The sequence below is a fragment of the Zophobas morio genome, unplaced genomic scaffold (genome assembly GCF_036711695.1).
Source record: "Zophobas morio isolate AGI-343-1 ecotype UQ-CSIRO unplaced genomic scaffold, CSIRO_AGI_Zmor_V1 ptg000042l, whole genome shotgun sequence".
Taxonomy (NCBI): domain Eukaryota; kingdom Metazoa; phylum Arthropoda; class Insecta; order Coleoptera; family Tenebrionidae; genus Zophobas; species Zophobas morio.
The window spans coordinates 170,069-193,147 of NW_026972147.1; the positions used below are offsets into that span (position 1 = coordinate 170,069).

General features: G+C 33.4%; 5 protein-coding genes across 9 annotated transcripts; 1 reads left to right on the forward strand and 4 right to left on the reverse strand.

Annotated features, from left to right (window-relative positions):
• Nucleotides 1-196: 196 nt before the first annotated feature.
• LOC135141086 (E3 ubiquitin-protein ligase RNF19B-like) lies at nt 197-2,302 on the reverse strand. Its single transcript, XM_064071938.1, has 4 exons — nt 2,261-2,302; nt 1,898-1,945; nt 1,662-1,732; nt 197-1,514 (listed from the first exon to the last, which is right to left on the reverse strand). Exon 4 carries the CDS (start codon nt 1,487-1,489, stop codon nt 197-199), a length of 1,293 nt encoding a protein of 430 aa, XP_063928008.1. The 5' UTR covers nt 1,490-1,514; nt 1,662-1,732; nt 1,898-1,945; nt 2,261-2,302.
• Nucleotides 2,303-5,797: 3,495 nt separating this feature from the next.
• Nucleotides 5,798-7,131, reverse strand: LOC135141149 (uncharacterized). The gene is made up of 5 exons (XM_064072003.1): nt 7,000-7,131; nt 6,662-6,812; nt 6,114-6,186; nt 6,002-6,061; nt 5,798-5,934 (listed from the first exon to the last, which is right to left on the reverse strand). The coding sequence occupies exons 1-5, from the start codon at nt 7,011-7,013 to the stop codon at nt 5,807-5,809; spliced, it is 426 nt and encodes a 141-aa protein (XP_063928073.1). The 5' UTR covers nt 7,014-7,131; the 3' UTR covers nt 5,798-5,806.
• Nucleotides 7,132-8,225: 1,094 nt separating this feature from the next.
• On the reverse strand, nt 8,226-9,239 carry LOC135141136 (uncharacterized). Its single transcript, XM_064071997.1, has 5 exons — nt 9,114-9,239; nt 8,974-9,020; nt 8,816-8,924; nt 8,522-8,754; nt 8,226-8,373 (listed from the first exon to the last, which is right to left on the reverse strand). The coding sequence occupies exons 3-5, from the start codon at nt 8,877-8,879 to the stop codon at nt 8,296-8,298; spliced, it is 375 nt and encodes a 124-aa protein (XP_063928067.1). The 5' UTR covers nt 8,880-8,924; nt 8,974-9,020; nt 9,114-9,239; the 3' UTR covers nt 8,226-8,295.
• Nucleotides 9,240-12,237: 2,998 nt separating this feature from the next.
• On the forward strand, nt 12,238-15,672 carry LOC135141128 (uncharacterized). Of its 5 annotated transcripts, XR_010282323.1 has the most exons (19): nt 12,238-12,714; nt 12,774-12,788; nt 12,939-13,025; nt 13,326-13,426; nt 13,486-13,532; nt 13,758-13,804; nt 13,906-13,994; nt 14,052-14,098; nt 14,266-14,318; nt 14,373-14,462; nt 14,574-14,638; nt 14,701-14,735; nt 14,791-14,862; nt 14,918-14,970; nt 15,027-15,083; nt 15,143-15,265; nt 15,380-15,433; nt 15,504-15,523; nt 15,574-15,672. XR_010282323.1 is itself a non-coding variant. In XM_064071988.1 (16 exons), exons 1-16 carry the CDS (start codon nt 12,355-12,357, stop codon nt 15,239-15,241), a joined length of 1,317 nt encoding a protein of 438 aa, XP_063928058.1. In that variant the 5' UTR covers nt 12,238-12,354; the 3' UTR covers nt 15,242-15,329. The 5 variants fall into 5 exon arrangements, 4 of the variants coding, with proteins under 4 accessions (XP_063928058.1, XP_063928059.1, XP_063928060.1 ...); XM_064071988.1 differs by lacking the exons at nt 15,380-15,433; nt 15,504-15,523; nt 15,574-15,672 and having other exon boundaries at nt 15,143-15,329; XM_064071989.1 differs by lacking the exons at nt 15,380-15,433; nt 15,504-15,523; nt 15,574-15,672 and having other exon boundaries at nt 13,761-13,804; nt 15,143-15,329.
• Nucleotides 15,673-16,098: 426 nt separating this feature from the next.
• Nucleotides 16,099-21,540, reverse strand: LOC135141087 (1-phosphatidylinositol 4,5-bisphosphate phosphodiesterase delta-4-like). The gene is made up of 27 exons (XM_064071939.1): nt 21,384-21,540; nt 21,182-21,294; nt 21,019-21,049; nt 20,866-20,959; nt 20,637-20,717; nt 20,102-20,236; nt 19,788-19,989; nt 19,604-19,733; nt 19,424-19,547; nt 19,263-19,370; nt 19,149-19,204; nt 18,963-19,087; nt 18,737-18,822; nt 18,516-18,636; nt 18,374-18,456; nt 18,239-18,321; nt 18,133-18,186; nt 17,987-18,078; nt 17,851-17,932; nt 17,686-17,790; nt 17,585-17,636; nt 17,390-17,493; nt 16,983-17,054; nt 16,853-16,932; nt 16,372-16,451; nt 16,246-16,311; nt 16,099-16,181 (listed from the first exon to the last, which is right to left on the reverse strand). Exons 1-27 carry the CDS (start codon nt 21,414-21,416, stop codon nt 16,099-16,101), a joined length of 2,475 nt encoding a protein of 824 aa, XP_063928009.1. The 5' UTR covers nt 21,417-21,540.
• Nucleotides 21,541-23,079: the final 1,539 nt, after the last annotated feature.

A 23,079-nucleotide genomic window follows, 5' to 3' on the forward strand; every position in this document is an offset into this window, starting at 1 on the left:
AGTTAATTCGTTTAACTAACTTTGTAATAGCCTTATTAAATTAGTTTGTAAAATAGCTTTTTTTTTTTTTGATTAAAGGCTTAAGTTAAGCGACTATGTGGACTTACCCTATAAACACCTACATGAATACTACGTAGTAGTATTTTAAATTTAAAGTTAAGACTTCACAACTTTATTAAAAACAAACGAACAACAATTATCTGAGATGAAGACCAGTGCTAGCAAACTGTGCGGCTGCCTCTGACTGAGACGGGGCTGCTAGCGACAGTTGAGGTGTTTTTTGTAACGATTTAAAACATTTCAATTTAAACTTGGAGTGTTCATTTGCGAGTATTGTTTCTTCTTTATCGTTCTGCGACGGCGGAAACGTCACAACAGGACATTTTTTCTTTCGGTGTTTCTTGTTTAATATTTTTTGCTGGACTGTGCAAGCTGGGTTATAAACGTAAACATATAACAACGCTGCTGGAATAACAAAAGCTGCGGTCAGCCCTCCAATAATGGGGGAAACAAGCATAGCAAGCACTCCCTTAGTAAAAGTTTTTTTTAGAGAGTCCTCTTTCTTACGGGACTTTTTAACGATGTATATAGGAAGGCCGATGGCGACCGAAGGAATAGCTGCTACGGCCGCCATGGAGATAGCAAGGGGAGCCAAAGTGTATACCCCTGTTTCTATCGCAACTCTTCTTCCTTTATTCCACGGTTTCCTAGAAAAGTACGTGCATCCGGAAAATGTCAAAAAGTGACCGGCTTCCACAATTTCTTTATTACACAACCAACAAAAGTCGCAGCCGCAGTGGCACTTAATGTGATTGCAACCACCATCGTCGATTTTTAAAACCCAAGTACGACAGCGGGGGCATTGCTTGCACTGCTCGGCGTCACGTGCCCGTCGTACGGAAAAATCCAAGGTTTCCTCTTCTGAATCAGACGGAAGAATCAAAGGCACAACTTTTTCTTTGCATTTGCCTTTATGAAACTTTTCACCGCAGCTCGCACAGACGTTCGTTCGGCACTTTTCGCATATGAAATTGGCGGCATCTTCGTGTATAAATACGCAGTAGTCGCAGTCTGGCTGCGGACAACGGCGGCAAGAAGGTTCGAGGGATAAATAATTCTCTAAGCAATTCTTATCGTATCGTTCTACTAAATCGGGTGTATTTAGGAGGGCTATTTCGTGCATTTGGATAAAAGTTTTGCAATCGGGATAAATACAACGTATATTTATGACACGATCGCAAATCTGAGTTCTAGTATACTGCGAAGAGCAGACGCAGCAGGCCATATGCCCGCACGAAAATTTCATAATAGAGGCATCCGGATCACCAATTATAAAGTCAGAAAAACAGACGGGACACACGAAAGATTTCTGTTCTGGATTTTCAGGGGTGTTTATTTTATCGCAGTCGTCCCCACACACGAACTGAGTAGTAGATTCTTCATAAGGCATATTGGACACTTCTTCACTAGAGCTGTTGCTTTCTACCATAACTTCACTGCCTATTCCTTATCTGCTTTATTAAATTAAAAAATAACATTTACTCAAATTAATAATTCTAACTAACGCCTTTAATAAAAATTAAAATAAATTTTCACGTTAAAGCTAACTATAATAGCTAGTTATGACTAGCTAAAACCTTGATAACAATCATAAGCGTTACCAGAGTCAAAAACGATACAACTTTAGGGTTAGGGTCTGGCAGTAGGAGAATTAGCTCTTCCGGAATGACCGCTATTAAAAAAAAATGTACGTATAAAAAAAATACTTTACTTTCAGCACCGACTAAGAAAAAAATAATCAAAAAAAAAAATACTAAAAAAAATCCGTTTATATTAGCTACTTATTATGTGAAAAATAACTCTAATAAAGTTTTTTATAAAGTATCAAATAACTTACCTCATAAATAACTTGAATGACACCTGTACAAAAGGAAGTAGGAAAGTGCTATTAAGCAATACATCGTTAGTATATAATATAAACTAAAGAATAGATTAGCTGCATAAAAGAAGGGAAAAGATATATGCTTAACACCACCAGTAACAAACTAAAAATTGCGTCATTAAATGACTAAACTTAATGAAAAAATTAAGACTACGGTATATCTGAAAACTTAAAAGCTGAGGTCTTAACTTATTCCTTTAAAACGTTCGGTGAAACTTATAAAATAGCTCTTAACCAAAGGAAAGGAAATAGCTAAAAGTAGGCTAGTAAAGTATAACCAAAAAAAAAGGAAGTCGCAAAGTACAAAATAAACACAACCTAGAATTTAAGCAAAAGACCGAAAAGGAAAGCAAGCCTTACCCAAACCAGGTCGAATTAAACTGTTAGTGATTCTATAGGAGCAGTAACGCTTGACAAAAAAAGTAAAACAGTGCGTGAGTTTTTTATGAATGGCTTAAAATCCTATTGCTGTTTTTTCCAAGGCAAACTTAATATATACTTTATATATAACTTAATTAATAACCTACACTAAAAGGTAATTTATAGATAAAATAAGTGCGATGTTTGATGGAAGTTTAAAGGCTTTCTCATCGTCAGCTTTAAAAATTATATTTTAGAAAATCTATTGGACAAATGAAAGTGCCAGTAAATCCAATACAGATAAAATAAAACTTTATAGCACCAATAAAAACACGCTTTTTATAAACAGTTTTCTTATACATTAAAACGAAACTTGGTGCATTTGTAGAGCTCTTTAATGACGAGGTTTCACACTTAACTTTTTCGAAAGATTTTTTATGAAAAACAATTTTATGTAAATTTTTTATTTACATCAATAATCAAATAGCTTTCGGTTATTCCTTGACATCTACATTTATTTTATTTAGCAATTTTAGACTCCTTTTTTGAAACATAATTTTTTTTTTTTGATGACTGACCTTTTTGCTTAGGGTTTATCATAAGTCCGAGTATACTTTAGTAAAGATGAAATATGATTTTTACAATTATGTCTACTAAAATATATATTCTTATAAAAGTTATAGTTACTAAAGTTAAAGTTAAATATTGTTTAATGGTGCAGTATAAATAGAGTATAACATGTGAGAAGTTCTACTCAGATGAGACTCTACAATAAGGGCTAATAGGCCCCCTTGAAGGGACCTGGAATTAAAAATACAGCTAACCAATTTTAAAAAATGCAAAATATTAAAGTTGCTGTTATAACGGTAACAGTTTTCGATATATATATACAAATAATATTTAAAGTAATGATGTGTTCATTTGGCTACTGAAACTGAAATAAATTAGAACTTAAAGGTTTAGAAAATTAAAGATTAAAACTTTTGGTTTTTTGTAGCCGAATTACAAAATTAATCACCTTACAAACTTGGATACTTTTAATACTTAGATACTGAGTTAAATTATAAATCTCTGCTAAGGTAATTATGTGTTCGCATTTAGGGCACCACATAATTTTTCATCCATAATAAAAAGTATAAGTTAGACTTTTCGGAAGATTGCATCTTTTACTTATAAAAGTAGTTATAATTAACAAGCTTGCAAGTGTAATTAAGCGAAAAGGACGCCGTGCTGCTTTAAATTTTAGCTTTGCGTTAAATTTCAAAGGAAGTTAAATTATCTTGAAGGTAATAACCACAAATATAATTCGCCTAATTTTTTTTAATTATTAGCCCTCATATTCAGGGACATGACAAGACCGATTTTTAATACTACAAAATGTTAAGTCAATGGGTGTTTTGTAAAAAAAAGTTTAGATGACAATATAATTTTATCAGGTCTCATATTAAATCGCATAAATTAAGCGGGAGAAAATTAGTTATGTTATAAACGTCTTATACTAAGGTGCCTGTTTTTTTTAAGCTCTCTAATAACGTAAATTTATATAAGTATGCAAAGGTACCCCTGAGATACTTATTTACTAAAGATCTAAAAAGACAAGGACTAGCCAAATTAGAGGGCACATAAATTATATTTTAAGACCAATGCTAGTAACTTCAAGCATTACAAAGCATAATAGAAGGCATAAACTCAAAGTTTGATTTTTTTTAAAAAGACTAAAAATTGTTATTTCTTGACTCGCCTCTTTTAAATATTTACAATACCCCACGAAATAAAAAGGTTTTATGCAAGGAAGATGAAAGTTAAAATTTTTTTTATAATACAAATAGAAATTTAGTATGCAAAAATTCATGGTAGACAACGCCATTGTATTAACATAAAATTAATATATTACTATAAAGAAAAATTAACAGTTATAACTTTTCCCAATGGTAAAGACACTACCACATTATTTTATTTGTAATTTTTACTATCTGTTAATCTTAATGTCGTCAGGCTTTAGTGCTCCAATAGTAATATATAATTTAATTATAGCCAAAAGACTAGTGATCAACAGGTTAAACATGAAAAGCTTCGATGAAAAAGTAATTTTTTTTAGTAGAAAGCCCTAAAACCTTAAAAATAAACTATTTTATGTTACTAGCACTGCACTGTTAGTCACTAAAAACTGTGTTCTACTATAAACGTAATTTTTATATTGGTGGTATCAGGAATGGGTAGCAGCAAGTCCAGTTCGCTATTGTTAGAGGCTATTAAGCTTTAGCAAGATATTTATTAAAAAAAAAAGGTATTATAAACAAAAAAACAGGAAATAACTTGGTACGCCGCAAGTCATACAAATATAATAGAAACTTGAACCACTACTAATATGAGCTTTTTATTAAACTTAAGTATAAATAGAAAAGTTTTATATTTATAAAATAGTCACATCCGATTTTTTGAATAAGTTTTTAGCTATCCATAATAAATAAAAATATATTAGTTTTAACATTAGACCACTTTAATAATTTACAGGGGCATTTTAGCTATAGAAGCTACTAGTAATTAAATTTATAATAATATATTACCTCAGTTAAAAAAATTTATAGAAAACTAAATAAAGTTGCTAGAGTGGTTAAATAAGCTAGATAAACTGCCTTCTAACAAAAGAAAATAAAACACTTGAATATCCTTACAGTTTTCAACACGTATGTTGTAACCTTTAACCCCCTGTATTGCTTTGCTAACTTGAAAAATTACGTAACAAAGTTATTTTACTACTATTTAACTCGGAAGCTAGCTTTTTTCTTTCACTTTGGATGGGAGTATGAGTATAATAAACACAAAAAATGTAAAAAGCTGTAAAAGACGAATAATTTTTAAAATTGTATAGTATTGCCTGTACGCTAAACAAAATCATTTAAGCAGAGAAGTTTTACAAAGACAGGATTTTTTTAAATAATATTTTTGTTTACATTTTAGTTACTGTTATAAACGGTTATTTTACTTTAAACCAAATCTTTAGTAAGTTAGTATCTTCACTTGCTCATTTTCTGTGTAAACAACAAAAAAAATTTTAAAATTTCTATCGAAACTTCATAGCTGCAACCCCTTTTATTTTTTGCTTTCTCCCGAAAATATACTTTTTGCCTGAGTCCTTTGATCCTTAACCAATTAATGTAATTCTAAAAATTAAGTTAACTAAAGCAATAATACATTGTGGTCTGCCTTAAATAAAGTAAATATGTGCTAATTACTAAGTCCTATCAAATTTTCAAGTTGACGGGGCTGTTAAGAATGAGAAGCCTAAACAACTACACTAGCAAATAATTAAATATTAATATCTGTTTAAAAAAATACGCCGGCGCCTACTAAAAGTATGTCTGCAGGGCAATAAATATTAACTAAATAAAAAAGAAAATAAAAAAGTACACATAGCTTTACATAAATGCTTAAATTAAATTATTTTAATTAAATTGCAATAATTAAACTAAACTTGCTTAAAAAAATTTAATTATATATATATCAATCGGCATCGTCATACTTCCCTTCTTCATCAAGGGCATCTAGTTCTATCTGAGAGGTGTCAGGGACTTGAAAAAATGGGTTTATATGGTTTATAATATGCTCTTCTTGCGAAAAGAGAGTGGCGTCTAAAACAAGCAGATATAAATATCGTAATAATTAAAATTATTATAATAGTACTGATAATTAACTAACTTTCTTCTTTAACAGGATGAAGTGGTTGGCAGGCCGAAATAGCCTCAAAAATATTTTGAACTGAAATAATATAACATTAAAAAATAAATTATGAATTCAAAGTTAGTGTTACGAGAATCTTTATTCTCTGGGACAATTATAAGTTCGTGAGTATTATTTTCAGAGTCATCAAAGGTGGAATTAAACTATTATCATTTAAAACTGTAAATATAAGTATAGTCATATATTTATATGTAAATAAATAGCTATAGGGATATATTAAACATATACGAAAAAATAGTTAACTTTAAGATTATATATTATTAATATTAATAGAAGAACAAACATAAAACATATTTTTACTAAAATTTAATAATTCAGGAAATTCTTTTTTTTAATTTATAATATTAACATAAAAAAATTATATTATAGGTAAAAAAAATTATTTAAAAAATATAAATAAAAATCTGGCAGGGGAATAAACCTAATAAAGATAAGCCAATAAAAAAAAAAAGCAATAAAAATAAATTTTTTGCAATAATAAATACTATATTATAATTTAAATTAAATAAAAAAAATTTCCAGATGTCTTGGGAGCTATGCACACAGGCAAACGTACATTTTAAAATTTAATGGAACACGAAGAATAAATATTTTTTTGGTAATTAAGATTTTATTTACGAATTCATAAGTTCCCTCCGAATCTAGTTGGCAGAAAAGACAAGGAGTGGGCATAAACGAAAGATTATCTGAACAAATAGCGTGACACATAATTAAAGGATAATCAAGCTCAAATCCAATTTGAGAACTTTCTGACCACCAGGTGAGAGAACTAAAAAAGATTTCAACAGTTAAAAGCACAAATAAGTTTCAGTAATTCAAAAGTGGTAAAACGAAAGATTTATAAACGATACAAAAATTCACCAAATATTGTTATTCCTATAAAGCAGTTTCTTAATTGGTTTTTAAAAGTAAAGCAGGCAAAACAGGACTATTACAATCAAACAAACAATGAAAACCTCTCTTTCACCATCAAGCATCCGGTCCCTTTTTCTTGATTATTATAGTAAACAGTGGCGTTATCTTCAATATGCCTTATATCTAAAGAATTATAGGAAGGTTTTAAAGAAATACTCTTGCAGAAAAAGCCGCCCATTATAAGAGTCCAAAGAAGAATGCTAAAATAAAAAGAGTAAAAGTTTTAATAATATAAACAAAAGGGCTAAGCAAACATAGCTACACGTGACTTTCAAGTACTACTCTTTTGCTTAAACCTCTATTTATGCTCAAGTCATGCATTTGTCAATTATAATTTCTTGGTACAGTCAGAGTTGCCTTGGAGTATTAGCTACGCTGAGGCGTAATTTACTTTAGTTTTTATATGACTTAGCAAGATGTAGAAAATGTTTAACTTTCCTTTGTTTTATAATTATATAAATTTCAGTGTTTCTTTCTATTATTCTTTTATCCACTTTGATAGAACTTTAGGAAAACTTTAACAAGGAAATTACCTAATTAACAGCTGGGGCTATCATCCTAGCAATTTAATTTTTTTAGTTTATCTTGGTTTCACAGTAGATGATAAGTAATTGTTCACTAGTATATAGAATGAAGGGAAGTGAGTTCCTTCCCTTAAAAACTTTTATTTAGGAACTGGCTACGTAGTAGCGCTAATGATTTTTTTTTGTTTTTAATTAATCGATAAACAGCACTGTATAACCACTTTCTTCACTCGAACTTTAAATGTTTGATGGTTTATACTATATTCACAGTTCTAGTGATGCTAAAGAGGCTTGAACTACCGACTTCTTGTTTCTGCTACTATAAAAAGTGATCTAGCTTAAAGTTTTCATATCTTTTTGAGTAACCCGAAGGGAGCTTTTGTTAAGATAAAAAAGTTTATTTTATACTAGATAAATGATACGAGGTGCGTTACTTTTGGTGAGTTAAAATTGTATTGGGACAATTTCAGGTCAGTAAAGCTTACTACTGCAGAGCAGCTATTGCGCCAGGCACTATGCTTATATGTTGCAGCGAAGCAAACTCAGTGATTTTTATCAAACCAACCGATGCTTTCATACTCAAGTAAATTAGAAAAACTGTCAACTGGGGGAGGGGGGTTCGGATGGTAGATTACGTTCGATCAGAAGTGAATGACGTACATCAGAAAAAATTTGCGATTTACAGCGCTAAATATTTTTTTAACATCTCTTTATTATAAAGATCTCCAAAGTAACCAAAAAGATTTAAAACAAAGCGAGATTTTATAAAATTGCCATCGGAGTAAAGATTTCAATTTGTTATAACAAATAAAGTTAGGGTTCGTCTCCACGCGTCCGCTGAAATGCTTCACATAATTCATTTGCTCTTGTGGGATCAATAAGACCGCAAGCCTTAATAAATATTTAAGCTTTGATTTTAAGTTTACATTATGGAACACAAGTTTTTGTGAACAAATATTTTCAAAGGAAAATATAAAAAGATTACTAACTTAATTATTTAGGTGAGTACGAGTATTCAGAGTTAAAACAAGCATAGTACTTTTTTACGCTTCCGACAAGTATCACAAACTCGTCTTACACTGTTTTTGAATTTTTTTACTAAAACAGCGGTGCCGACAATTTCTTCATCCTTAGCGTTATTATTACCTACTGTCTCTTCTTTGCCTTCCAACGTATGATAAAAATATTGAGGATATACAGGATTTCTTGTAAAAGAAAGTTCTTGAGCTTTGGCTTTTACTTTCTCTCGACAAATCTCTTGGACAATAAAACCTGGAAAATTTATTAGTTAAAGATAGGTAAATTAAAAATACAAACAAAAGCTTAAAACTACCAGCTGCTAGTAAAATGGAAGGCCCCCACATAAGTTCCATATCATACCTACCGTTAGCTAGCATTCTCGAGTGAACACACTGGTTGATAAGCGAAAGTAAATGCTGTAGCTGCAGATATAAGACTCAGTCACTATGTGCAATGTAAAATTAAAATTACAGAGTTTGGTAGCCAGAGATCTTCCGATTTTTTTCGGTAACTTTTTTCTACAAAATAAAAATTACAAAAAAGGGAAAATTAGCTTTAAATATTTATAAAAAAGCGTACGATAACATTTTATCTTTTATAAAGATTTTTACTTGGTCTACATTGAATAGTTTTATGACCGTACTCTCCGCAAATGGAGCAATAATCTAAGTAACGAAAGCGGGATACAAAAACTACCGGATTTTCTCCGACCGAGTCTTCTTTTTCAGGAACTCGAAGCATGTTATATAAACAAAAAGAGTGAAACTTCAGCAGTAGTACCAAACTTGTATGCACTCGTGTTCGCTAAAAGTATTAGCAAGTGGAGGTTTACTTGAAAACAGTGCTTATAAGTTTAAACAATAATTTTTTCATCGCTCACATAACGATAATTCTAGACAGAATCCTTTTATTACATAGCCTGACCACAAAATTTACTTCCCTCTCTTTTTCTTTGCTCTTTGCCCGTATAACAATTTTTTTTCGGATATTCCTATAATTAATGTGGCAAAAAATTATCAAAGCGATTTTTACAACTTGATCGTTTTTGGTAGGAACTATTTTCAGAAACCTAATGAAAATAAATAGCAAGCTCCATGGAAGGGACAAAAGACAGTTGGGCTGGATTAATTTTTAATTTTATAATTAGAATTTTTTTAAAAAAGCAGGGTTATTTATTCATTAGACATTGGCCGACGACTTTAATCGCTAATTTATAAATCGCCAGGCAAATCATTTACGTCTTTTTCAGTTGTTCTATACAGAGATTTTAAATGCCAACAACCTGCGTAAAATAGCCGGTCACGAAGAGCAACGGCTGTATCCTTGTGTTCTAGGCTGAAAAGCTCAGCTGAAAGTCCTAAGATCGCAGTGTCCGACACCCATGTTGAGGAAGTCGGAGGCATATGACGTGCTACGTGCTATATATCGCCTTCCCAAAAGGAATATGCCTTTTAACAGTTATTGAGATGCGGAGAAACTGCCATAGGGCTACATGCCTGTCCTGCTCAAATAGGCAACGAAAAAGAAGCGTTAAAAACATTCCCCCGAACTTATATGTACCAAAGCAAATTTACAGAAGGGAATGAGAAAGTACACCTGTCGTTCCCGGCATTATAGGGAACTTCCGCTTTACTGGTCAACGCTGTTGCCGCCTTCGAGCGTTCAAGCTTGCATACCCGCAACGACGATACGTACAGTTACGTACCGCTCCATGTGGACTTGCCTTTCAATGATACGGCTAAAAAGTCGTTAGAATTCTATGAAGATAATAAGCGTGTGCCAAAAAAAAAAAGAATGAGTGTAAAATAGGCTATCAAGTACATTTTTTTATGAACGAAATAATAATATATAAAAAAGAGTAAAAAATTAGACCAAAAAAAACTGTGAAAGAAATTAGAACAAGAAGGTTAAAGCCAAAACCAAGATTTTATAAAAAGAGACTCAAGACTCGCTTTACTATGAGAAATATAGCAGGGATCGAGGAGTTTTATATCAGGCACAAGAGATCGAGGTAATAACATGTGCCCAGTTGTATCACAAACGCGATTAAGACAAACTGGTGCTAAACCGCCATCATTAGCCCACCAGATAAAGCGGAACACATTAAACGGCTAATGGGATAACTAACTGAACGGTGTCGGAGGTTAGTGAGCACGGTCTCGCTTTCTCTAAAAGTTCGTTAAGCGAGATAGGATTCGCGGATATACACTTAAAGTTAACTCTTTGCTGATCATTTCGCTGCCCAGTGTTCACTAGTTATTTCCTCAAAACTCAGTAACGCTACCTTTGTGCCAAGTTTTATCTCGACTAATACAACTAATTTCCGGAGCTGTCCTACCACAGGAGAAATAATAGCCAAAGCACTATCGAGGCAAAAAGTGTCCCGTTCTGAAAATAATACCAAAATGATGTTAAAACAAATGCCGGAGGTGACTAAGTATCATCTTTATGATGGTCTTCGTTTTTTTACAAGGTGCGATGAAAAATAGCGGTAGTCGTGATGTTACCCAAGGGCCTTTTTTCGGCAGATAGTGAAATAGCTAAAGCAGCCATACTAAATTGTTTAAAGGCGGATATGAACCCGCCAGTCTTCAATTTTAAAAAAGTCTGACCTTCTCGAGTTGAGAAGACTTTAACTGCTCCAGTCTACCAATCCCGTGTGACCTTCGAGACTCAATTTGTAACTAAATGGCCTAGTCTTTTAGGCGCGGAGGGGCGTAGCACCTTGCCGTCGCAGCGGGAGTCCCGCTAGGCTCTCTTCTGCCATTGCCGCTATTGGCGCTCTATATGAGCGACAGGCCTTTGCCAGTCTAACAAAAGTTGTATACGTACTTTATTGTTCGTAACTCAGTGGTTAGTATTGCGCGTAGTCTCAAGGTCTTAGCTACCATTTTCGGTCAATGAATTACGTATACAACTTTTGTTATAGTCAATCCCCTAACCCGGTTCGTTCTTTCCGCGATGATAAGAATTTATTCGTCGTCAAAGATGCCCATTTTGCTAAGTCAGTACCTACAATTTTAGTTCGACGTGCTAGCTAGTTGGTATCGTCTTGAGACTTCTCTATTAACGCAGTAAAGTTCAAGGCTCATCTTATAACAAATAAAGGCATTCGCTGCCATTACCCTTGACTTTGAAAGTGTATAGAAATTCCTAGGACCCTTAAGTGACAGGTTCTAAGAGTCATGGCGCCGCATGTTAATCACATGATCGCTAAGCTTAAGGCAGCGACCCAGACGCTATATCGATTATGCAGCAAATGAAGTTTTTCGTTACGCAATAAGAGAAGGCTGTTGGTGTCGTGCATTCGACCGATTATGATTTATGCATTTGCTGCAGGGTCAAAGGAATTATCAGCAATAGCGACCTCGCTTCAAATGCGACTAAATAAATTGCTGCGCCTTTTAACCAGCCGTGGTTGGTGCGCAATGAAACCCCACTTTTTTACGAACTACAGTTTGTGCAATTGAGTACCATCCTCTAAAATTTGTCGTCGCCTTTTACGAACGCATACTTTGTCTTTCAACGGAAGAACTTACTACCACCATGGAGGGGTACACAAAACCGCCGTCCGCGTGACACACTCATAGCATATCGGTTGGAAGCTAAGTTCGGGGTTTAAGTCCAACGCGAAAAAAACTTAGTTCAAAACAATAATGTAATTTGAGGGTATATGTCATTTCTAACCGAATTTTGGCATCCTTCACCTCATGAACTAGTTATCACAACGCTTAGCTTCTAATAGCGTGCCTTTGTGAAGTAGTAAATTTTATTTTAGTAGACGTTTGGTGCTTACAGGTAATATGGATAACAACACCATGGCAACTTGATGATCTTTCTGGAATTGCAAACATGGATAATTTTCAAACGGAAATAGTGACCGGAAAAAATTCTTACCTCCAAAGACTATGCGAATTCAGTAGTAGTTGTGTTCAAGAATGTTCCTATTTAATTGTAGACAGTGACGATGATAACAGTAGCCCTTCGGAGTGTAAGACTAAAGTTTTGAACTATGAATCTACTATTGATTCTCCTCCCCCTATAACAAAAATTAATAATTATGGCCTAACTCCTGTTCCTAAAAGTAATAATGAAAGTGTTATTACTGTTATGAGCTCGCCACTTTCAAAAGAAAGCCAAAGAAAAAAGAGTACACAAGCTACACTCACCGCTTTTTACAAAGAAAAAAAGAAAACTTTTAAAGATGAAAAGGTGAAGACTATGTTATAAATAAATTTACTACTTGCACTATTTTTTGTCTTTAACCACAGAGTGACGATTTAAAGGTTTTAAACATTATTAACAATAATGAAAAATATTAAAAAGACTTGGCCTACCTTATATCTTTTTTTTTGTTATGACTTTGACAATAGGATTGTATATTCACTTATTGTAAAACTTCTCTTAGCTTTTTCTCAGTTCTATTTTTCTATAAGTTTAAAAAAAAACCTGGCAAAAAAGCGAGTACCTCCGAGGGACTTGCCTCTTTGAGCTGCTTTATAACAACCTGTGCAATAAAAAAGGTTAACTACATAATTTAGTGTTTACTTTGTTTAGGTATACGTTAGATTTCTTTATAAAGAGATCTTTTTTAGTTTAACGAAAACTTACAACTTATATGCTTTCATTGCGTCTAAATCAGTTTACTACAAAATTTGCTGAGTTTGTTTTAAGTAGTATAGTTCTTGCAAACTCCAGTTTAGATAAGGTTTCCCGCTCGCCTAAAGAATTTGGAGGTTTTTTAGCCTAAATTTAAAAATAAGTCGATTAGTACAACTCTGACTTCTTTTCTAATTAATTTACCGGTTATAAAAATTTTTAAGGAAGCTTTGAGTGAACTCATAAATAACCTAAGCGAATTGGGCTGTTTTGCGGTAGTTACAGATGGAAAGGAAATCAGCATTGTGGACTATTATATTACCTGGTTGGTTATTTATATTTATTATTATATTTATACTTGTAGAATTAATGTTGTTGAACAAGGGAAAAGACCTTGACGGATCATAAAGAGGAAAATTCTAAGAATTGCGGTATAAAAAACTTAAGTTTTGATTCTTAATAGTATTGACTTTATTTTTTCTAAAAATTTCTTTCACGTTCTATAAGTTATGTAGTTTATATATAAAGCTCAAGAGCACATTTGTAGTGCCTGTTTGAAATTAATTTATATTGTTTTTATACACTTTTATTATGAACTTAGATATACTAAGCTATAAGTTTATATCGAATTTTAATCTTTTTCGTATATAATAAAGAAGTTGTTGCTGCGGAAACTCCTTCTATCGGTAAAGTTAATCCCAAGGTCATTGAAGATTTTTTAAAAATTAATTTAGTAAACTTGTTTAGATTTTCAGATTTTCACCTGTTCATATAAGCGCGACTTTTATGATTAGATTATTATAGATTTATTTGGATCAAGTACTTTACGTTATGAAGGGCATTAAATTCGTTTCTTTAGTCGAACGGTCCGCTTTTCACGCTTTTTTGAATAGGTTCTATTATTATTTTGCCTTATTGTCCTTCACCTTCCTTTACTATTTATTTAAAAGAATTTACGAAGAAAATGCAGGAAAAAGCATTTCTATAATATTTGAAGGTTTTTCTGATTTCAACTAACGTGAAATATATCTTTTTCTTTGTTTGCTTCATTACCTTAACAGTACGGCAAACTCGCTACCTAATATTGATAGATTCCTAAATGTTTTAAAAATCAAATTTAATTTATAAAGGGATCACCTTAAACTAATTATTACAACTTATAAGGTGCGGATTCAGTTTTTACCAAAACCAGAAAACCAGATGCTGTGGCCCGTACGGTACAGTTTTGCTTTAAATTTAGGTTGCCTTCAATAATTTAATATTAAAAAAAGGATATGTTCTCTTCTGTGGATCCAGCGGAGATCATCAAAAGTACTCTGCTGGATTTGCAGTTTTGCAACGTGCAGTACTGGATAACAAAAGTGCTTGCTTCCGACTACTTACACTTCATTTTGTTTTATTTAATTACTTTGTTTAATTTTTTAAAATTATTATGGAAACGCTTAAAAGATAATTATTTATCATACTTTAAGGATCCGCACGAAACCAATTGCTTTATTGAAGCTTACTGCAGTGTACTGGCACGTGACTCATCAAAGTTACTAGCTACTAGCATAAACCACTCCTTTTACTTTAATAAAAGTTATATAATTTTGAGAGGGATAACAATAGGGATTTGTACAATTTTAGTCGAGGTTACCTTACTTTCTCTCAAAAGTGTTGCTCCCCACTTATACTTAATCTCGTCAGGAATTAGTAAAGCAACGACTTCCCAAGAAATATTTCATAAGCAGCTCTGTACGCTCACCAGCATTAGCGAGAGTACTGTGCAAAACGTTATCTGACTTAGACAAGTACGAGCATTTTTTTTTAACAGGCGTTGCTCGTGCGATTGTAGATCGATTTCAGAGTTACAAACGACTATATCAGGTAAGCAACAGTTTGAATGCAGATTTTTGGGGTCTTCTTACGAAGTATTCCTCCAGGAGTGTAAAATGCTGCCCGATGAGGCGCAAAGAATCTCTTTGATTGCCAACACTAGGGTGCTCTTAAAAAATTGGAAGCAAATTTTAGTTTTATTTATTTTTTTGCAAATAAACAGGTTAAACGGGCCGAAAAGGGGACAGATAGACCAGTGGGAAGATCTGTGGCTGGCAAAATCCACGCTCTTCTTTTTAATTATGACGGGATGTTGAAGTAGCAGCAGCAGTCATAAAAAATACTAGTTGGGTCTATATTGTGCCCTTCATTTTTATTAAGATAACAAGTAATTTGATTTTTTATACCATACTAAGGGAATAATAAAAGCCAAATCTAATTATTTTTTTGTCTATTTAAGCACAATGAAAACTTCCACCAAATTAACGTCACCGCCACAGTAAATATCATTAAAGTTAATAATTATCTAACTGTTATAGCGTCGAAATATAATTACTTATATACATTTTCTAAACCTCTTTTAGTTAAGGGCACCGACGTATAGGTAACTGTACACTATGATATACACATTTACTCATTTACTCTTTTTGAAAGCATATTTCGGTTGGCGCCTAGAAAAGATGAGTTTTTAGTTTCTTATGGCAAGTGAACTCCGCTATTAAAAAAGTAATCACACCTTATACTTGTAAAGGTAGGATGAGGAAGGAAAAAGGGACTTTCAAAGCCAACATGTGCATTCTCACGTGGAATACAACGCAGACAAGCACGTGGTGTGAGAGATTTTTTTTCCGTACCGCAAGAATGAGAAAAGGTAACTTAAAGAGTTGAAAATTGTTTAGATTAGTCGATCTAATATCTTTTTGATACTACCTCAAAGGTATTAAAAATCTTAAGCTGAACCGAAATAAACCAAAAGAGCGGTTAGGTGGATAAACATTTTTTTTATCTCACGAAAATTTTCTAAACAGACTCCAATGCCAAAATGCTTAAAAGGCAAAAATATGCTCTTACGGTAACATTTTTATAAGAACCGCGATTTCATTTTAAAAATTTAAATTAAAGTTTCCATTATAACTATTAAAAATTGTTTAACGTAAAAACCTGAAGCAAATATTATTTCTATTTATTATCATAATTAACAGAGGTCCGTACAATCAAGTTTGCTCGTAAGATCGGGAGTCCATCTCCAAAGTCTAGTTGGACTGTATGAAAAAGTAATGAGTTGAAGAATAACTTTTTGATACAGTACGGGTTATGAAGTAAAACCTGAGCGGATGCCCTCACGCATGGCTTTGAGCGGCACCACTGAAGAGGCTATAAACTCTTCGTTTCCTTAAAAAAATACTGTTATGCTTTGATGGTATCGAAACCATCAGGGGCTAGAGCACACACCGTTTGAGCTGTCTAGTACCATAAATCTCGCCATCCCGCACTCCCATTCGACGAGCGTAAATACAAATGTACCGGTGTTTCTGCAAAAGTACCACATTAAAAGTGGTGTGTATCAAGGTAGTTGCATTGCTAAGCTGAACAACTGATTTAGAATTTACTACTTTATTAAGAAAACCTTTAATAGTCAGAAGTTTTCCGATGTTAGTGTCTACTTTTTAGCAAAACGAATTAAACTGATTATTAAAATTTTACGCGAACAGATAATAATAAAGTATTTTGTGTTAACTTATCAGAAGAATAACTATATTAAAAGCTGATGTGTTTTTATAAAAATGAATATGTGAACACTTAAAATTCATTACGTTGATTGCAATGACAAGAACATGACTAACTTAAAGGTATACTAAAGTTCGTTGTGGCCCATGGAAAACTATTTTCCAGTATGGTCATATGGCGAGCTGTAAAGTAGCTTATTAGTTACCTAAAGACCGGATTAAAGCCATTGGTTGGGCAAACGCCAGTTTTAAAAGAGCGTCGTGGAGTAACTCCAGCAATTTCAAGCTATTTATGATATTAATTTGATGATAATAGTGAAATATAAATGCAGTTGCCTCGATTAGCGGGCTTATGGGTGTCTTTCGGTGGTTCCCCTTTTGTTTGGGTATTCGATTGGCCGAAATAATCTAAGTTTTAAGAGGTTATGTGTACTCTATAACTCATTTATTAAAAGGGAAGTAAAAGTATACTGAGCGCATGCATGATGCGGATTTATAGTGACAACCTTCTACTTCTAGAAGCCCATAAAAAGCGGATTAGAGGGCAACCCAGAACCATACGAATGGAAGATGCATGGTTACAATAACTTTTGTACTATTACTCCAAGTTTGCAAAAAAATGCACAAAAGTTGGCGCATTTGAAACCCCACGCTAAAAATTAGTTTGCCCGCTATAAAAACTGCCTCGTGTGTAGTTTACATTGGCTCTCTGCAGGGGAGGAGTAATAAAAAAAATTGCAAACCTCGATTTCTAAGTAAACTTTCCCGTTCATTGGAGGCGTCGGATGCGTTCTTAAAAAGTCGGGCTTCAAAACATAGCCACATCCTCCATTCATTTTAAACAAACCTACCAAATAATATTAGTTTCTTTACCCAACAATCATTAAATTCTGTTTTAACTTTATCAAAATTGATACAAATTTATATATATGTGAGGCCTCGGAGGAGCTGCATCCCTCTATCACCCGTTTGATAGTTCAAAGCTACAATCTATTATAAAACAGTCGTTAAACAGTTTCCGGGAACATGCGTTACTGACCTGCGCGCCGCAGTTGAAGGCCATGGTTGGGTCGTAGTTGGAGGAACCCACGCGATTGCCGGAAGGGTAGACACGACTCATTTGGCGGATGTTGTACTCAATCCACTGCAGTGGGGCGATTGGTGAAGTGGCAAAATCTTTGAATAGCCAACGCAAAAGTGTTACCTCCTGCTTCTGATTCGCTGCCATATCCGCCGCTTTCGCCTCTGAAAAAGAGGAAATTTCTGTGCACTTTCCTTCCTTTTTACTAATTAAGAAATATAGTGATAACGATGAACAAAAATTGCGCGAAAATTGAGACCTCATGTTAAAATTTTTAAATTTTTTGCTAACAAAATGCGTGACCAGATTGGACAATTCTGGAGCCAAGGCAGGCGGCGGCGGCGGCTTGTCCTGAATAATAAAGTTGAGCAACAGCGTTGAATTTCTTACACTTCTCTGTTGTACTTTAACCTCTTCGTCACTTTCATCCTCAGTTCCGTTGGGTTCAAGCCGTTTCCCCTTGAGAAAAAAAAAGTATAGAAGAATGTCTTCAAGAAGATAGTAAAGTTACTTTGATGAAAATTTTCCCCTTAAAAAATTCCGGCGAAGGTAGTGATAAATATTCGTCTGGGGGGGTACAATAAAGCAAGTCTCCTAATATTCATAGCATTTAGCTGCGCTGGTACCGCAGAGAACAAGAAAATACCGATAATCTCTTTTACGTAAGCCGCCATTTTCAGCTGTTGTTCGTACGAGCAGTGATTCTCGAAAGACAATATAACGGGATATCTGAAAAAAGGAAAAAGAAAGTTCAGCTATTAAAAATGAAGAGCAGACAGTCAACTTACGGAGAAGCAACAAAAGCGTTTTCTTGAATGGCCACAAGAGCTTCTTTAAACAAAATTTTACTGGTCAAAGTATAGCCATGATAAATGATTGGCTCATTATTCGGGCCGTCCCAGCAGTCCACTTATACATAAGCAGGACGGTGTTTATTATTATTATTAAATAATATATAAATAATCTTGAAAATGCGCTAATAATAAAACTTATGCAGGAGCACATATACGTTCGACGCAACGGCAGCCGCTCCGAAGTGCCCTGATGTAGCCTTCCACACTGGATTGACCCCGAAATTGGTTTTCCAGAAGATAACTTTTATGATCAGTACAGTCAAATAAAAAGATACTTAAAGATGCGTTATAGAGTCGACAGTAATAATAATAATAATAATAATAATAATAATAATAATAATAATAATAATAATAATAATAATAATAATAATAATCGGTAACGTGTTGTGAGAGGAAGCGATATAATAAGAGCTCAATGGTTGATCCATATCTTGATAAAATTCCCTCATGGCCGGGCTATATAAAGAGTTCTCTTCGCTTTCAAGAAAGGCGCGGAAGGTCAAAAGCTGCAACAGCCAGGAAAATAGTAAAATTTCTTGAACGGCAGAGTAAATATTGTGACACTACGTTGAAGGAGTCGGAGGCAAACACGACAGGATAGCGAGAGTGAAGGTATAGATCGCCTTCAAAGTTAGGAATCAATTTAGAACGACACAGACACCGAATAATACAGTAGTTAACTTATTTTGTTAAAGTACTCGCACCATTCTGCTACTTTCGTAGCAGAAATATTTTCGTTCTGAACAGTCCTCATAAAGTTTTGAAATTGCTCCAAAGGCATTAATGACTCTAACAAGAGCTGTGTAAAAACAGGAGAGGAAGGGAATGGAGCCGCCAAAGACCTCTTTTTTCCACGTGTTCCAAGTAAATAGTGTCGATCTCGTTATATTCCTCGAGCTTTGAAAACATATCCAGAAATTCAAAGAAGTCCATATCGTTTCGCGGGTTGCCTTTTGCTTGCACCGACTAGTAACCACAAAGAGTTACTCATGGATAAAAATAGGAGAAAACAGGAAAAGAACATAAAAAAGCTTGCAAAGTTCTTCGTTATTGAGGCGAAGGCTCAAATGATATAGCAGTTTCCGAACTTCACCGACTTGTAAGTGTCCAGAGTAATCCAAATCAAACTTGTGCCACAAATAAGCCAACCATCTTGCTCGGCATAAATATGTTAAAAAAACACAAGAAATACTCCCTGCTACGCACGTGGAAGCTTCCATTTTTGGTTTGTTTTCCCTCCAATAGCGCAATAGGCAACTTATGGCCTTCATGCAGGTGTCCCTCTCGCCAGGTTTTCTAAAACAGATGACTCGCCGCTTGTACTTCCCTCCGTAGATCATAACAAAGGATTGAAATTTGAGGTGGTCGTCTTTTTTTGCGCGTAGTTCTCTTATTTCATTAGGAAGAACTATATGTACAGAAAAAGTTAAAACAAAAAGTTGATATCAGATTTGTATAGAGAAGAACCTTTATCGAGAAAAAGAAAAAAATAAACAAAGAAAAACTATTCATAAACATACAAAGTGTGTATTTGTTATAATTGCGTTCGGATCGAAGCCTCACAATAGATCTTTCAGAGGTACAATTCAATACTTTACTTTGGAATTTCACAACCACTTGGAAACCAATCGTCAAGGCTGCCAGGTAGTCCCCGTCTTATAAAAAAAGAGAATATTTATTATTGGTAGTTATTAGTTTATAGAAAAGACAAGCGTTTACTTCACACTTCTAAGAGTCGATGTATGAAGTGTAAAAAATTTTAATAGTTGCTATGAAATATTTTTATAAGCAAGAAAAAAAGAACTATGCTTTAGATAGAACGAAAAAAAAAATTAAAAAAAAATTCGTGATAAATACAAAATCTTTTTCTAACTTATAACTAGTATTACTAAAGAATCATTAACTTTAACTATAATCTCGACGTTGAAAGCAATCCGCAAAGAATTCTAATATAAAAAGTAGTTTTGCGACTAGAATGACAAAATGCAAATCTATTTAATCCTGAAGACGCTCCAAGAAAACCGCTGGCACGTTAAAATTTTATAAGAATACCACCTTCTTCTAAAAAAGTGCTCTTCTCCGTTAATATTGCATTGAAAATTACTTCTCCTCCATTGTCCAATTCCATAACGACATCTAGTGTTCAAAAAAAAAAGTAATTATATAAAGTTAAGTTTAAATAGAGCAGATTTTAAAAGGTTAGTTATGTACTTTAAGTAATAACTTGAAGGCTTCAATAAAGAAAAAAGTAAGTAATTTTTTTTTCTTAGTATAACTGCAAAACCTTTCTGTTTACGTTTCTCAGGAGGAAAAGGCACAATTACTTGTCCAATTTTCTCATTAATAAATGCACGTTTCTCTTTAATCTTAACTTTAATCTTTATAGAAAAAACCCTTAAAAGATATCTTATTTATATAAGTAGAGAATAAAAAATACTTCATGATCGCGCCCTTCAAGCACAATCACACTATAAACATATAAAAAGTGAGTATCTTTTCTTTATAGAATAGCAGTTGTCTTAAAGTGCATAAATAAGAAATAAATGTCTTTTTTTATTATTAAGAAAACTCTCAACTAGTATGTTCTATAGCTAGTAAACCAGGCATGATTCCACACAGGTTCTTTAGTATCTTTTCTAATGGATGATTTTCCTTTTCTTTTCCCGTCCACGTATATTGCGCAGTAAGAGTCACAACTTTCGTGTAATTTTCCCTAAAATCAGCTTATGTGAATTACAAACTTTATAATAAAAAATATAGGGGAGTATATAAAACAAATTTTTAAAAACAAAAATGGCTAACCTTAATCACCTGAAGCTCATAAAGGTACATCATTTTATACACAACTTGAACATTCCCTTTAACCTTTTTTACTTTTCCTTTTTATTCCTATCACTCACAATGACGGAGTAGTCAAAGTGTCTACTTTTATACAGCTTTACAATATATTTAAAAACAACTTTCAGGCAGGCTCCTTAATTTTTTTTTAACCCAATTGTTTAAGGTCGAGGTCTACTTATCGAGAAAGTGGTTAGATTTTTACATAACAAGCCTAATAAAAAAAATACATTTTTTTCAAACCAATTGTTTATGTATTAAGCCCATTCAGACATGATCGTTTCAAACTGTTTAATAAAATATTATCATGACGAAGTATAGGTAAAAAGTTTTTTATTCTTTTTGCTTGCAAGATCTCCTTGCCCTTTTTAGTGTCTTTTGTTATAGATTTGCTAAATATAGATCTGTGAAAAGTTATAGAAAGAGGATGACTTAACAAAACCTAAAAAATGCTTTCGAGGATTCTCACAGATACATAAGTGGACTACTACGGAAGCATGAAACCTAATGGTCTAGAGAGGAACGGTAAGAATATTAATGGTAATTGCTTGTCAGTACAAATTAACTCAGCTTTAACTTGATTTTGAAAACTCATATATACATGCTAATGTGGACGTGAAGTTATTAGTAATTTACCCGAAATTTTTTATTTAATCTATGAAGGCTATTTGAATGGAAAGTGTTTATCGTTAAACAAGGCAATGTACGGGGCGAAGCAAGCGCGGCTTTTTTGATACAAATTAGTAACTAATAATTTATAGAATTAGTTTTTAAACAATTTCTACTAGAGCCCTGCGTGTTTTACTCTATAGAAAATTACTTTTAGTGCATAATTGCATTATACGTAGATGAATTAAGAATGCCAACCGATGTTGTAAATAAAGTAAGGACAATGCCCGCTTCAATAGACTTTAATTAAAAGGAAGTAGCAGACAACAATTTTATAGGCCTTAAAGTATTTTGAAGACAACAATTACAAAACTTTTTGCCAAAAAGAACTTATTAAAAAGCTGCTCCAAAGATATGACTTAGAACAAGCAAAGGGTTCGGAATACCCAAAGTGCAATAATGAATATAACTTATGAAACCCCGTTCAACAAAGTTAGAGGCTCTTTACAATACGGTACTCGGCCTGACATTACCTTGGCGGTAAACAAGTTATCCCAGCATTAAAAATCCCATGGTTTTAAACTTCGACCAGCCAATAAACAAATATCATGTATAAATGGAACGGAGACCCTGAAATTCCAAGAGGAGTGGCAACCTCAATTAAAGATAGAAATTTTAAATGACGCGAGTTTTGCTCTCGAATATGAAATGAAAAGCAGACCAGGTATAATTATATTAAATAATAAATCCCCTATATTATGGGAATCAAAGGGGCATCCCCCTCAAAAGCCGCGTACATTGCATTGGCAACCTGCACACGATATGTTAAACAGCTTCAAGTCCTAACAAAGGAACTGGGTTTTACTCAAAATTGTTTAACTATATACAGTGATATTAAATCCGCAATTAATATTACGTCGAAATGTGCAGGCGGAAAACTCTCCAGACATGTCAACTTAAAATACCACTATGTAAATAGGTTTTTGCTGAAGGGCACATATATCTAAAATACTATCGCAGAAACGAGCTGCTAACCGACTTGTTTTCAAAA